This window comes from Eptesicus fuscus, chromosome 17 (genome assembly GCF_027574615.1).
Source record: "Eptesicus fuscus isolate TK198812 chromosome 17, DD_ASM_mEF_20220401, whole genome shotgun sequence".
In the NCBI taxonomy this organism is placed as follows: domain Eukaryota; kingdom Metazoa; phylum Chordata; class Mammalia; order Chiroptera; family Vespertilionidae; genus Eptesicus; species Eptesicus fuscus.
The window spans coordinates 54080559-54092678 of record NC_072489.1 but is presented as its reverse complement, the minus strand read 5'-3'; the positions used below and the strand labels follow the sequence as shown (position 1 = coordinate 54092678).

The window sequence follows — 12120 nt, the reverse complement described above, 5'->3', positions numbered from 1 at the left end:
CTAATACATCCCTTTTGCGAAGAACAGCAGGAGCTGTTTGTACGCGCGAATCAGCCTGTTCTGCACCAGCTTGAACGCGATGCACACGATCTCCATCCCGACGATGATGTAGAGGGAGAAGAACAAGAAGAAGTGGGGGTGTTCTAAGGCGGTGTCCCCAAACCCGATGGTGGTCAGCATGACGAAGCAGAAGTAGAAGGCGTCCTGGAAGTCCAGGTTCCTCTCCCAGGCGGGGAGGATGGCGGCCGCGCAGGAGATGTAGGCGAGCACCAGGAGGGCGATGACGGGCAGGGGCACGTCCAGCCGCTCCACCTGCCGGCCCACCTCATCCAGGTTGCTGATGACGGAGCAGGAGAGTCGCCCCGACACCAGCTCGGGGCAGGAGCTGCTCCGGGGCACAGCCCGCGGCGGCGGCGGCTGCAGCGTGTTCTGCGTGTCTCCCGCCAGGAGCCCCTGGAGCAGCTCCGTGCTGTTGCTGGGGGCCGAGGGACACCGGCCGGGCTTGGGGCCCGGGGGCTCCTGAGCGCTGATGATGATCCTGGGGATGGTTTGGTCCGTGGGCTTGGCGGCAGGCCTTCTCCGGCCGAGCAGCCGGGAGCAGCATGTGGAGAGCGGAGGGCGGAGCGGTAGGAGTTCTCGGAACCGATTGTAGGACCTGGATAAGATGGTTGCTAGGATGTCGCCCGTGTCCGTGAGCACCAGGACCATCAGGGGGATGCCGAAGAGCGCGTAGAGCATGACCAGGTACTTGCCGAGCCTGGTGACGGGGTAGATGTGGCTGTAACCTGCAAAAGAGGACAAGCCGGGCTGGTCACCTGGCCCCCGCCCCCCTATCCCCAAAAGGCATTAAAGAGACCTTCTGTCCTTTCCCCTCCTTGGCGTGACCTTTGACACAATGTGTTTGCAACTCTGCATCTTAAAACACTCATCCGCTTGTCTGCCGTTGGGCCTGCTTTGGTGGGGGAGTAAGGGGTGACACCAGCTTCTCTTTAGGAGACGGAGCCGGTCATGTCCAATGATTGACCTGAAATGTCCTCGGCAGGGGACAGGCACGTGACTGGGAGTGAGCTGGCCGCCTTCATCCTGCCGTGGCCATCTCTGAGCATGTGCGTGAGGTGAACCAGCTCACCTAGGACAGGGTGAGCGCAGGTGAGGGGCGTGGATGGCCTTGCAATCATACCCACCACCCCCTTCCTCCTCCAGGAAGGCGCTGGCTTTTTAAGAAGCCACTCTTGTCCTCCCCGGAATGCCTGGGCCTCCTGGTTTGTGTGTGTCTGGGTAATAGACGATGATTACGTGCCTTCGGTGTGCACAGCCGTGTGCATAGCATGCAGGACAGTAGGAAGTTGGAAAGTGAATAAAATGCAATTGCTGCCCTCAGGGCCACCGTGGTTTAGTGCACTAGACATGTTCACAAATGATGGGGAAGCAGTTAGGAGCCCAGCATCTAGAATTACCAACCTCAGTTCGAATCCCAGCTCCGCCATTTACTAGAAAGTGACTTGGCTGCTCACATTTTGAGGTTTCTTATCTGTAAACTAGAGGCCCAGTGCACAAAATTTCGTGCACTGGGGGTGGGGTCCCTCAGCCCGGCCTGCACCCTCTTGTAGTCCGGGACCCCTCGCTCCTTACCACCCGTCTGCAGTGGAGGCAGGAGAGGCTCCTGCCACCTCCGCTGTGCTCGCCAGCCATGAGCCCAGCTTCTGGCTGAGCGGTGCTCCCCCTGTGGGAACACACTGACCACCAGGGGGCAGCTCCTGAGGCCTTGAGCGTCTGCCCCCCTGGTGATCAATGCGCATCATAGTGACCGGTCATTCCGCCGTCCGGCCGATTTGCATATTCGGGTTTTATTATATAGGATGAGGGCAACTATCTCTGCTTTGTCTATCGACTTGCAGGCAGGACTACAGGAGGCCAGTGCCTGACACATAGCGGGCAACTGGCGAAGGCTGGTGTCCTCCCCTCAGGAGCTAACGTAGCTGCCTACTGAGCACTCACTGGGCTGGCGTCAGCCAACCTTCATAGGTAGGCGTGGTTATCACCATTCACAGATGGGGAAACTGAGGTGGGAGACATGAAGCAATGTGGCCAAGGGTATACGTGTGACAAAGAGTGGAGTTGGGAGTCAAACCCCCAGGGCTGCCAGGGCTCAGTCCCCACTGGGTCAGGGGCGCCAAGGGGGCGGAACCCTCCAACCAGGGAGAACAGGTCACCCAAGCAAAGGGGCGGGTGGGCTGAGGCCTCCATGCTCTCCGGGAAGCCCCCTCCTTCCCTCACCCTCACCCCCACCCTCATGTGTACAGCAGGGCAGGAGAGGGAGCTGTCAAACCCCACAGCGCAGGTAGTTGGGCCTTCTGGATGGGCGAGCTCAGTGACCTCAACAAACAGAGGGAACGCTTTCGTCTTTAATGCCCGTGTTTAACTTTTGATGCCATAGAGGATGATTAATACAGAAAACCCACCCACTTGTGTAAATTAATGGGAAGGTAATTGCTAGGCTGGCTGCGCCCCAGCTCCTCCGGGGCTGCAGCTCCTCGCGGGAAGCTCTGCCCGGTGGGAATGGTCAGGTGGCCCACGGCGCCAAGGTCCTGGGGGAGGGCCGGGGCCCGCGATGGGTCTCAGCAGTTTGCACCCGTCCCCGGGGCATTCCAGGCCACCCTGGCTGGGTCCAGAGGCTCCGTGTGAGGGCAGGGCGGCTCGCTCTGTATGTGTCTTCCTGTTGTGTGTGCGCATGGAGTGCTGACTGCAGGCGCCGGGCACACGGTGAGCAGAGGAAATACGGAACCTAACCCCGTTGAGCTTCTGGTTTAGTGGAGGAGGCAGATATGCGTCAAATTCCACACCCCGCTCAGCAGGTATGGGACTCCAGGTGGGGATCCAGGACAGGATGTAAAAGAGCAGGCTGTTGCATGACCTCCCTCCTATGTGGAATCTACTTAACAAAATAAACTGATGAACAGAGTGGGTCCAGAGACACGGGAGCATGGAACAGAGTGGGGAATCTCAGAGGGAAGGCGGGGGAGGGTGGGTGGGTGGGTGGGAAGAGATCAACCAAAGACCTTGAATGCATAAATGCATAACCCATGGACACAGACAGTAGGGTGGTGGCCTGGGGCTGGGGGCTGGGGCCGGCTGGAGGGGGTCAATGGAGGAAAAGAGGGGACATATGTAATACTTACAACAATAAAAATTAAAAAAAAAAAAGCAGGCTGTTGGGTGAGCAACTAAAATCAAGGCACCCAGCCTGGATTTCACATTTATGGAGCACCTGCTGTATGCCAGGCTCTGTGCCCAAGCTTGGGGGCTATACAAGGCAGAGGTCACGACCTCTGGGGCTCCCAGTTGAGAGGAAAGCTGGGCCTTGAGCTCGGCTCTCCTCCATTCCAGCAGCACGTGGCCAGGTGTGTGCACTGGGCTCAGGAGGGGGGAGTGCATTGGTTCCACCTCCCCCCGGGTCCCAGGTTGGCTCCGCGTGGCAGGACTTGCTGGGAGGGTACAGAGGGGTTGCAGTGGCCTCAGGACAGCCTCTCATCCAGGCTTCGGTGAAAGCCCAGGACCACTGAGGAGACCGTGGTGGGTGGGGTCTAAGGGAGAGGGAGGACAGGCGACAGAGGAGGGTCGTGGATAGAATGGCCAACTGCCCAGTGTGCTCAGGACTGAGGGGTGTCCCAGAACATGGGGCTTCTGGTGCTAAAACCAATGCAGCCAGGGCAAAGGAGGCAGTTGACTCTGGCCATGGAGGAGCGGGGAGAGAGATTCCTGAGCAGGGAGGAGGAGAGGGGAGGGGGAGGGGGAGGGGGAGGGAGCCGAGCCTCTCCTACAGGGGCAGGAGCTCAGATAGGCCCAGCCATGGCGACCGGGCGGAGGAGCCCAGGGCCTGGGGGTCATGGCACCCACAGAGCCATCAGCCCGTAAGGACGTCAACAGCAGCCATGAGTGCCCATGGACAGGCCTCTCCCCTCTGATTTCCAGACAGTACAGAGCCCCCAGTTCTCAGGCTCCCCGAGGAAAGTCAGGAGTTAACATTCCCCATCCTCAAGTATGGAGACCCGGGGTCAGATTTTTTTCTTTTTAAAAGAAAAAAATGCTCATTTCTTATGGGATTTATAGAGTCAAGTGCCTTTTGGAGTCAAAATTCCTTGCAATACAAAACCACCATTGTTACCACAGTTAATGGACATGGAACAGGGAAGTCAGGTGACCTGGCCAGGGCCAAACAGTCCACAGCCCACAAGGGTGTGTACTCCTCTCCCTAAGATCTCACCCCCACAACACACACACACACACACACACACACACACACACACACGCTCAACCTGCTCTCCTCGGCAAAGGTGGGCTTCGCACCTTATAAATAAAGTCTGTGGCTGCCTTGGGTGGGACATGTTTATAACCCAGAATAGATGCCATGTTATAGAAAATACACCACAGAAATAAGTCTCGGAGAGCACCCAGCCCCAACGAAGGGCCTGTATTGACTGTCCCAATTACCGGATGCTGAGCTGCATAATGGAAAATCAGATCATTTCTTCTAATGCATTTATATATTCCACTATGATCAGTCCCCTCCACTTAGGCAGTGAGTATTTAATAGCGCGTCCACTTAACTTTCTAACCCAAGGGGGCTGACCCAATTGGCAATGACTGGGGTTGGCCAACCTCACACCTGGCAGGTGTCCCTTTCCCAGCACCAAGGCCAGGTGCATTCAGGTGACCCAGAGACCCAGGGCAGGCAGCGGCAATGCCAGCAGGGCCTTCAACACCGTTATTGATTCTGGGCAGTGCAGAACTTTCCCCAACATCCTCTTCCAGTTGTAATTGCTGGACGGCCCGAAGTCCTAATTGACTTAAATCATGGGTGATAGCATCACTTCCTTGGGATTTAAACCAAGCTAATGCATTTCCATCACTTCAGTGGTTCGCAGCCTGGAGTCCGTTAGAATCACCCAAGGGCTCTGAAAAAGGCTGACGTCTGGGCCCGTCCCTAGAGATTCTGACTTGACTGGCATGGGGCACGGCCCAGACACGGAGCTTGTAGAAGATATCCCGGTGATTCTAACATGTAGCCGGGGCTGAGAGCCCTGAAATCAGGTCAGTGCTGCCACACGTTAGCATGCATCCGAATCTGTGGAGAGCAGCTATGGTGTGTGGACAAGTGTGTTCAAGCTCTGGACTGATGAGAGGGCACAGTCCTCTCATGGCCACGTGCAAGTCCCAGCTTGGAGGGCAGAGCCCTCCCAGCACAATGATACCCAACAGCTGTAGTTGTGAGCTTGAACCTGTGGTCCGAACACATGGCCCCACGTGCCTGAGTGATAGAGGCTGCAGGTAAACAAAGCTGGATCAGGTGCATGTAATTGAGGAGGATCGAAACCCACGAGAATGGTGTAAACATCTTGACCACGCCCTTACTTTGCCTCGTGGCATCTGGCTATAAAATAAAGACACGGCTTGTAGTCCGTGGCGCTGTTGCTAGCTCTCCATCAGAGAGGCTCTCCATCAGAGGGGACAGCGTCCCACCGAGACCCAGCTTTCTTCTCTTGTCTGTCTTTTCTCAATCCTTCACCGCCCCCACTCAGGTTCACCCTTGGCCGATGAATCACCGTGAGAACTTGTTAAACACACTTTGCTGGGCCCCACAGCCATAGTTTCTCACTCAGAACGTCTAGGATGGGCCCTTGAATTTCTAACACATTCTTGGCTGATATATGTGCTACTAACTGGTCCAGAGACTGCACCTTGGTAACCATTGCATTAGTTCAGTGGGTCTCAACAGGGGGTGGGGGGTGAGGGGTGGGGAGGGGGCAATCTTGCCCCCCAAAGACATTTGTCAAAGCCTGGAGACATTTGGTTGGTGAAACTGGTGGGCAAATGGAGGAAGAGGTAGCGGTAAGAGCATCGGGTGGATATGGGCCAGGGATGCTGCTGAACATCCCACAGTGCCCAGGACACCCCCACAGCAGAGAGTCACCTGGTCCAATATGTCAGTAGTGCCGAGGCTTAGAAACGTTAAGATCAGTTAGATCAGTCCCCTGGAGTTCTTGAGAAAAAAACAACAAACTAAACCCCATACTCTCAGCCCCCTTGCTCATCTCCAGGGTCTTCCTTGTAGACACTGCTCCCTGTAACGGTGGTCCCCTCAAAGTGGTCCCTGGAGCTGTGGGTCCCCTGAAAAGGCCAGCTGTGCTCTGCCTCTGCCTCCCTGGCCGTGGTGTCCCCGTCAGAGCCCCAGCTCACTGCCCAATGGGACAGAAACAGCATCTACCTCCTGGGGTTGCCGTGAGATTGAGATAAGGTAACCCATATGAAGCACGTTGACACCACCTCTGGCCCTGCTGAGTGCTCAGGAGTATCGCTGTTATTGTCACTCATCACCCTGGCAGTATCCCCATTCAGGCGAAGGAGACCAGTTCTGGAAGAAACCAGCTGGGGGTGCTGGTGATCCTGAAACCCACCTCCCCACCCCACCCCTCACTGGGAGCCCCGGTGCTGAGTGTCTCCACTGGGAGGTGCCACCGGAGCCTCAACTTCCAGTCCTGCCTCTTGGACCTCCCTCAAGGCTGGGGCTACTGCCCCAAGTCGGTGCTCCCACAAAGCCCTGAGCACATCCCGTGCTGACCACGGGGGCCGTCCCGAGTTCTCCCGTCTTGCCCAGGAGCTGGGCTGGCAGGTGCTGCCGGCTGATGGTGTTTGGGACAAGAGCACTCGGCTGAGGGGCGAGAAGCGGCTGGACCCCAGCCCACACCTTGCTCTCTGGGGGCTACGCCCAGTCTAGACCCAGCTCTGACCCTGACCAGTTCCTGAAGCTGCGGACAGCCATGGGCTGCCCCCGCTGAGAAAGGGCGCCCTTCTCTCATTCCCACGAAGGCGCCTTACGGGCCAGCGGCAGGGCCTGCTGTGTCCCTGAGCCGGGAGCAGTGCCCGCCCGTGCGCAGTAGGCCTGGCCCAGGGTAGGCCCTCCACACTACATGAACGGAACGTCCCAGCATCCTCACCAAGGGTCCTCAGCAGCCCCTGCCCCACCCTCTCCCCCAGGCCTTTCTGCCGGGCCCAGCCTTGCCCTTGAACTTACCCACGGTGGTGATCACTGAGCAGCAGAAGAAGAGCGAGCTCAGGAAGGACCAGTCTGTGGACCTGCTGGACCACTGGGGCTTCACCCTGGACAGCAGCTGCCGGAGGCCCAGCTTCCTGTCTTTCATCCCTCGAGAAAGAGAGGTCCAGAGTGAGGGAGAGGGCTCCGCCCTTCACGACAGGGTCCCCCACGGTGAAGGGGAGTCTTCCCCAGGGACCAGTAGCGCCCCACCTCCCCCACGCCTGTCATTTAAAAATATATATTTTTTTCCATTGATTTCAGAGAAGAAGGGGGAGAGAGAAACACCTATGATGAGAGAGAATCATTGATCAGCTGCCTCCTGCACGCCCCTCCACCGGGGATCGAGCCTGCAACCCGGGCATGTGCCCCGAATCGAACCGTGACCTCCTGGTTCATAGGTCGACTCTCAGCCACTGAGCCATGCCGGCTGCTCCCCCCAACCCAGTCTTGAGGCGCCATCAACACCAAACTGGGCTCTCGGGGCCCTGCCTGTCCGTGTCCCTGCCGTTAGGTCCTGCTCGGGTTCCTCAGGGAGCAGGCCATCACGCCCGAGCTCAGCCACGGGATGCTGTGAGCCCCGGAGGGCTTCCTGAACTTTCCGAGCCGCCGTCTCCCACCATGCAAAGGGGCACACACACTTCTGTCTGTCTGTCACGGGGATCTTGTAAACCGAAAGCAAAAGGCTTTTATGGAATGCAGTCTGTGCTATGGCTGCAACCCGCACACCTCCTGGAGGTCACTAAGCCGATGGGGTTTGGTGGTGGTACCGGGACCCGTGGGCACCAGCCACCGGAGGGTGTCTGGGATGCGTGGCAGAAGCAGGTTTGGGCCTGGCTGGCATGGCTCAGTGAAACAGGAGATCACAGTTCGATTCTTGGTCAGGGCACATGCCCAGGCTGTGGGCTCGATCCCCAGTGTGGGATGTGCAGGAGGCGGCTGATCAATGATTCTCTCTCATCACTGATGCTTCTCTCTCTCTCTCTCCCTCTCTCTCTCTCCCTCCCTCCCTCCCTCCCTCCCTCCCTCCCTCCCTCCTTCCCTCCCTCCCTCTCCCTTCCTCTCTGAAATCAGTATATATATTGAAGCAGGTTTGGGAGCCCTGGTTCCTCAGGGGGGGTGGGGGGTTCAGATGGTCCCTTTGGCCAGGCAGCCAGTGGGTTTGGGGGATCCTAGAAGCCACGTGCCAGACTCTGGGTGGTGGGAAGAGGATGTCACAGAGCCTGGCACACAGCAGGAAGTCACTACTCACTTGACTGGGCACCAGCCTGGGAGTCCAGACACCTGCATTCTAAGCCCAGCTCTGACCCTGACCAGTTCCTATAGCTGTGGACAGGAATCCTCCTTCTCGGCCTCAGTTTCCCCAGCAGTGAGGCAGTAGGGCATGGTGGAGAAAAAGCTCTGGCTCTGGCACCCAAATGCCTGGGGTTGAATCCCTGACCCCATTTTCTAGCGTGCAACCTTGGGCAAGCTGCTTACCTCCCCGTGCCTCAGTTTCTTCATCTGTGAAAGGGGACAATTCATGCCCACCTCATGGGTTGGTGTAAGGACTAAGTGTGCTATTGCATGGAAAGCGTTTGGCGTGGGGTCTGCTCTTAGCACATATTGAGGAGTTGAATCTCCATTGAAAATCGGTACAAAATGTGCCTGGACCAGCTCCGTGTTCCCACACCATTCCATGCATCAGAATCACCCGGGAAACTTCTTAACAATGTGATTCCACCCGGCTGGTGTGGCTCAGTGGTTGAGTGTCGGCCCGTGAACTAGGAGGCCATGGTTCAATTCCTGGTCAGGGCATGTGCCTGGGTTGCAGGCTCGATCCCCAGTAGGGAAGTGCAGGAGGCAGCCGGTCAATGTTTCTCTCTCATCGATGTCTCTATCTCTCCCTCTCCCTTCCTCTCTCTAAAATCAATAAAAGAGCCCTAACTGGCTTGGCTCAGTGGGTAGAGCGTCAGCCTAAAGACTGAAGGGTCCCAGGTTCGATTCCGGTCAAGGGCATGTACCTTGGTTGTGGGCACATCCCCAGTAGGGGGTGTGCAGGAGGCAGCTGATCGATGTTTCTCTCTCATCGATGTTTCTAACTCTCTATCCCTCTCCCTTCCTCTCTGTTAAAAAAAAAAAAATCAATAAAATATATTTTTAAAAATAAAATAAAATCGATAAAAGATACTTTAAAAAAAAATAAGACTCCAGCCCGGCCCCCAAGGTCATGGCTAAGTCAGTTTGGGGAAGCGCTGGGCCTGTGCATTTCAGACAAGCCCCTGGGTGGTCCCGATCATGGCCAGGTGTGGAGAGCCCTGCCCTTGCGGACAGGCCAGAGCCGGCGGTGGCTCCGTGTCCGAGCAGCCGCGCTGGCAGAAGTCACCTCCCAGGTGGCTGAGCAGGTGCGTGTCTGTCTCGTACAGAAACAGAGAGGAGGGTGGGGAGGCCCCTCCACAGAGGGGAGACCCTGCCCCTGCAGCCAACCTCTAGTCAGCCCCAGCGCAGAGGACCTGCCTCCAGTGGGAACCAGTGACGAAATGCAAGTGAAACCGACCGGGACACAGACACAGCGCCTTGTGCCTTCCAAGAGGCTTGGTGTGTATCACCTCGTCTGCTTCCCAGGGGGTCCTGGGGATTGTGGGCCCCCTTCTGTCCAGCACTCTAGACCCAGAGAGGGCAACAGCTCTGCCTGGGGTCACACAGCAAGCTGGGAGAAGGGCGAGGAGGACTGGAACCTGGCCCCAAGGTCTTCTTACGGTCTCTCCCCCTCCCCTGAGCCCAACAACAGAAAAGGCTGCTTGAAACAGAAAGCAGGAGAGTAGGGGGCAGGCTGCTATCTGGTGCCCAAGTTGGATTGTTCCTTGGACTTTTGATCCCTGTAAATGGAATCATGGGTGGGGCAGGCATCGTTCTGAGGACCAGCCTGGGAACTCCTAGCCCTAGCTTCATCACCCGCCCCCCACATACCCCCCACTGACCTCACCGTACCTCTAGCAGCCCACCCTCCCCAGAGCCTGCAGGCCTGTGTGGGGCTGGGGCTGAGGCAGTGGGAAGGGAGCAGTCTTCCCAGAGCAGCTACTGGGTGCTCAGCGCTTCTTCTACATTCTTCACGGCAACCCTAAGAGGCCATTGTTCTCCCTGTTGGCAGAGGAGAAAACTGAGGCTCGGAGAGGGAAGCCACTGCCTAAGGTTGCCCAGGAATGGGGAGGCTCCATGCAGAGGATTCCCAGGCCCAGCCTCCAGCAAGGGAGCCTTCTCCCCTCCGGGGCTGCCTCCACCCACGGAGAAAAGACCCACCCTGCCCCGGTGAGCCACCTACCAGTTCTGTTGCATTCTAAGAGGTCACAGAGCTTCTCCAAGAAATCCTCGAACTCTGGGTCACCTGCCCCCAGGTCCCGGCCACCCTCGATGGCTGAGAAGAGCAGGGCTCCCAGCAGCGCGTAGGTCACCAGGGAGCAGAGAAAGCAGAGGCGAGGGAGGAGTTTCTCCAGGGCCTGCTGGTAGCACCTCCTGGCCTGGGGCGGCCCAGCAGCCTCCATCCTCCCAGGAGCTCGCAGGACAGGAGGTACTGGAGGAAGAGGCAGGATCACCCAGGCCCCGCCAAGAGGAGGAGGAGGGGCGGCCGTGCCCAGGGAATGGCCAGGCTCCAGCGCTAAGTGGATGGTGTGTGCGCTTTTCCCAAGGACTCAGGAAGCAGCCGGCACTCATTAGGTTCAGTTCATCTGAGTAACTCGCCCCCAGCGCCCCCAATTACTATTGATCCACCAGGCAGACGTGGGCCCAGCAGCCTGGCCGGCCCGGGAGCTGCCGGGCAGGGGCTCTGGGAGGAGGGCGTGGTGGTTACCTTGAGCTTTGGCCTTGCCCATTTTCCAAGCTGCAGTTTTGACTTCCTGGGACCAAATCTGACTTTTGGTTTTTAGTCCGGTGATTGTCCTTGCTGTGAGTTGTCTGTGGGGCCTTGGTCTCGTGAGCGGGTAGTATTAATAGTGACTAGTGTGGCCAGAGTTGATAAAGGACCTTTCTCCTTTGTGGATCCAATTATTGGTCCAGATTCCTCACCCCCCTGTAGCATACCCACCTTCCATGCCCTCTGTGTGGGCAGAACAGACTTCCTTGCGCCTTAATGTTCGGCTGCCCACATGATCGCTCCAGCCAATCGGGTGTTAGCAAAGTCAGCAGGGACTTGACATGTGCTTGTGCACTGGGACTTGCTCGCTTGTGCCCGGGCTCAGCCACGAGGAAAGCGTGCCCGGATGGCAGCTGTGAAGATGTGCACACGTGCAGACCCCCTTTCATGAAAGGGTTTATGTGCAGGCGTGAGGAGCATGCTGTGTGACAGCTTCCAACTTTTCCATCTTTCAGGCTTTGCCTCAGCTTCAAGCCCTCGCCTGGGGAAGCTCCTGATGAATGACTGACCAAGGCGAGGGCACATTCTGGGGCGGGATGTTGATCGTGGGGGAGGTCATGCACGGTTAGGGCAGGAGGTAGATGGGAACTCTCTGTACTTTCTGCTCAATTTTCCTAGAACTGCTCTAAAAATCGTCTATTTAAAAAAGAAAAACCTCACTGGATGGGTTTAACTGAAGACTGGACACAACAGAAGATAGAAGTCATAAACTCAAAGACAGGTGATAATCCAGCCAAGTTGAAGAAACATGAATGTTAATTGTTACCAGAAAGAAAGACATTACGTGAAGCAATGTTTTTTTAAAAAAAATTGGGACACCAGACAACAAAGGACAGTGATCTATGAGAGAGGAGAAGCAAAAGAGCTGAACCCTAGGGTCGCCCAGGCCGTTGCCTTCACAGTCTCCAGGTGGTGGCATGGGGATGGGGCCTCGTGGGGGAGCTGTGTGGAATCTCTGAGTTGAGCAGAATGAACTGAGAGTCTGGGGAGATGAGTGGAGTTGGAATTATTAGGACAGAGAATACAAGAAGGAAGAGAGCTTCCCAAAGCAAGAACCCTGAGGCCTGCAAAGGGTTCCCCAACCCCCTCCCCGACCCCAAAAGTCGTCAGCAGAGGACTGATTCACCATGCACATGAGGAA

At 57.0% G+C, this 12120-nt stretch overlaps 1 protein-coding gene across 1 annotated transcript; it reads right to left on the bottom strand.

Moving 5' to 3' along the window:
• Positions 1-10611, bottom strand: KCNK18 (potassium two pore domain channel subfamily K member 18). Its single transcript, XM_008144424.3, has 3 exons — positions 10392-10611; positions 7073-7201; positions 1-785 (listed from the first exon to the last, which is right to left on the bottom strand). Exons 1-3 carry the CDS (start codon positions 10609-10611, stop codon positions 1-3), a joined length of 1134 nt encoding a protein of 377 aa, XP_008142646.2.
• Between the last annotated feature and the right edge of the window lie 1509 nt (positions 10612-12120).

Coding starts and splice junctions, on each gene's coding strand:
- KCNK18 (XM_008144424.3), bottom strand. CDS start 10,611: ATGGAGGCTGCTGGGCCGCCCCAGGCCAGGAGGTGCTACCAGCAGGCC. Junction 7,202..10,391: donor CTTAGAATGCAACAGAACTG/GTAGGTGGCTCA, acceptor CTCTTTCTCGAG/GGATGAAAGACAGGAAGCTG. Junction 786..7,072: donor CTCAGTGATCACCACCGTGG/GTAAGTTCAAGG, acceptor CCTCTTTTGCAG/GTTACAGCCACATCTACCCC.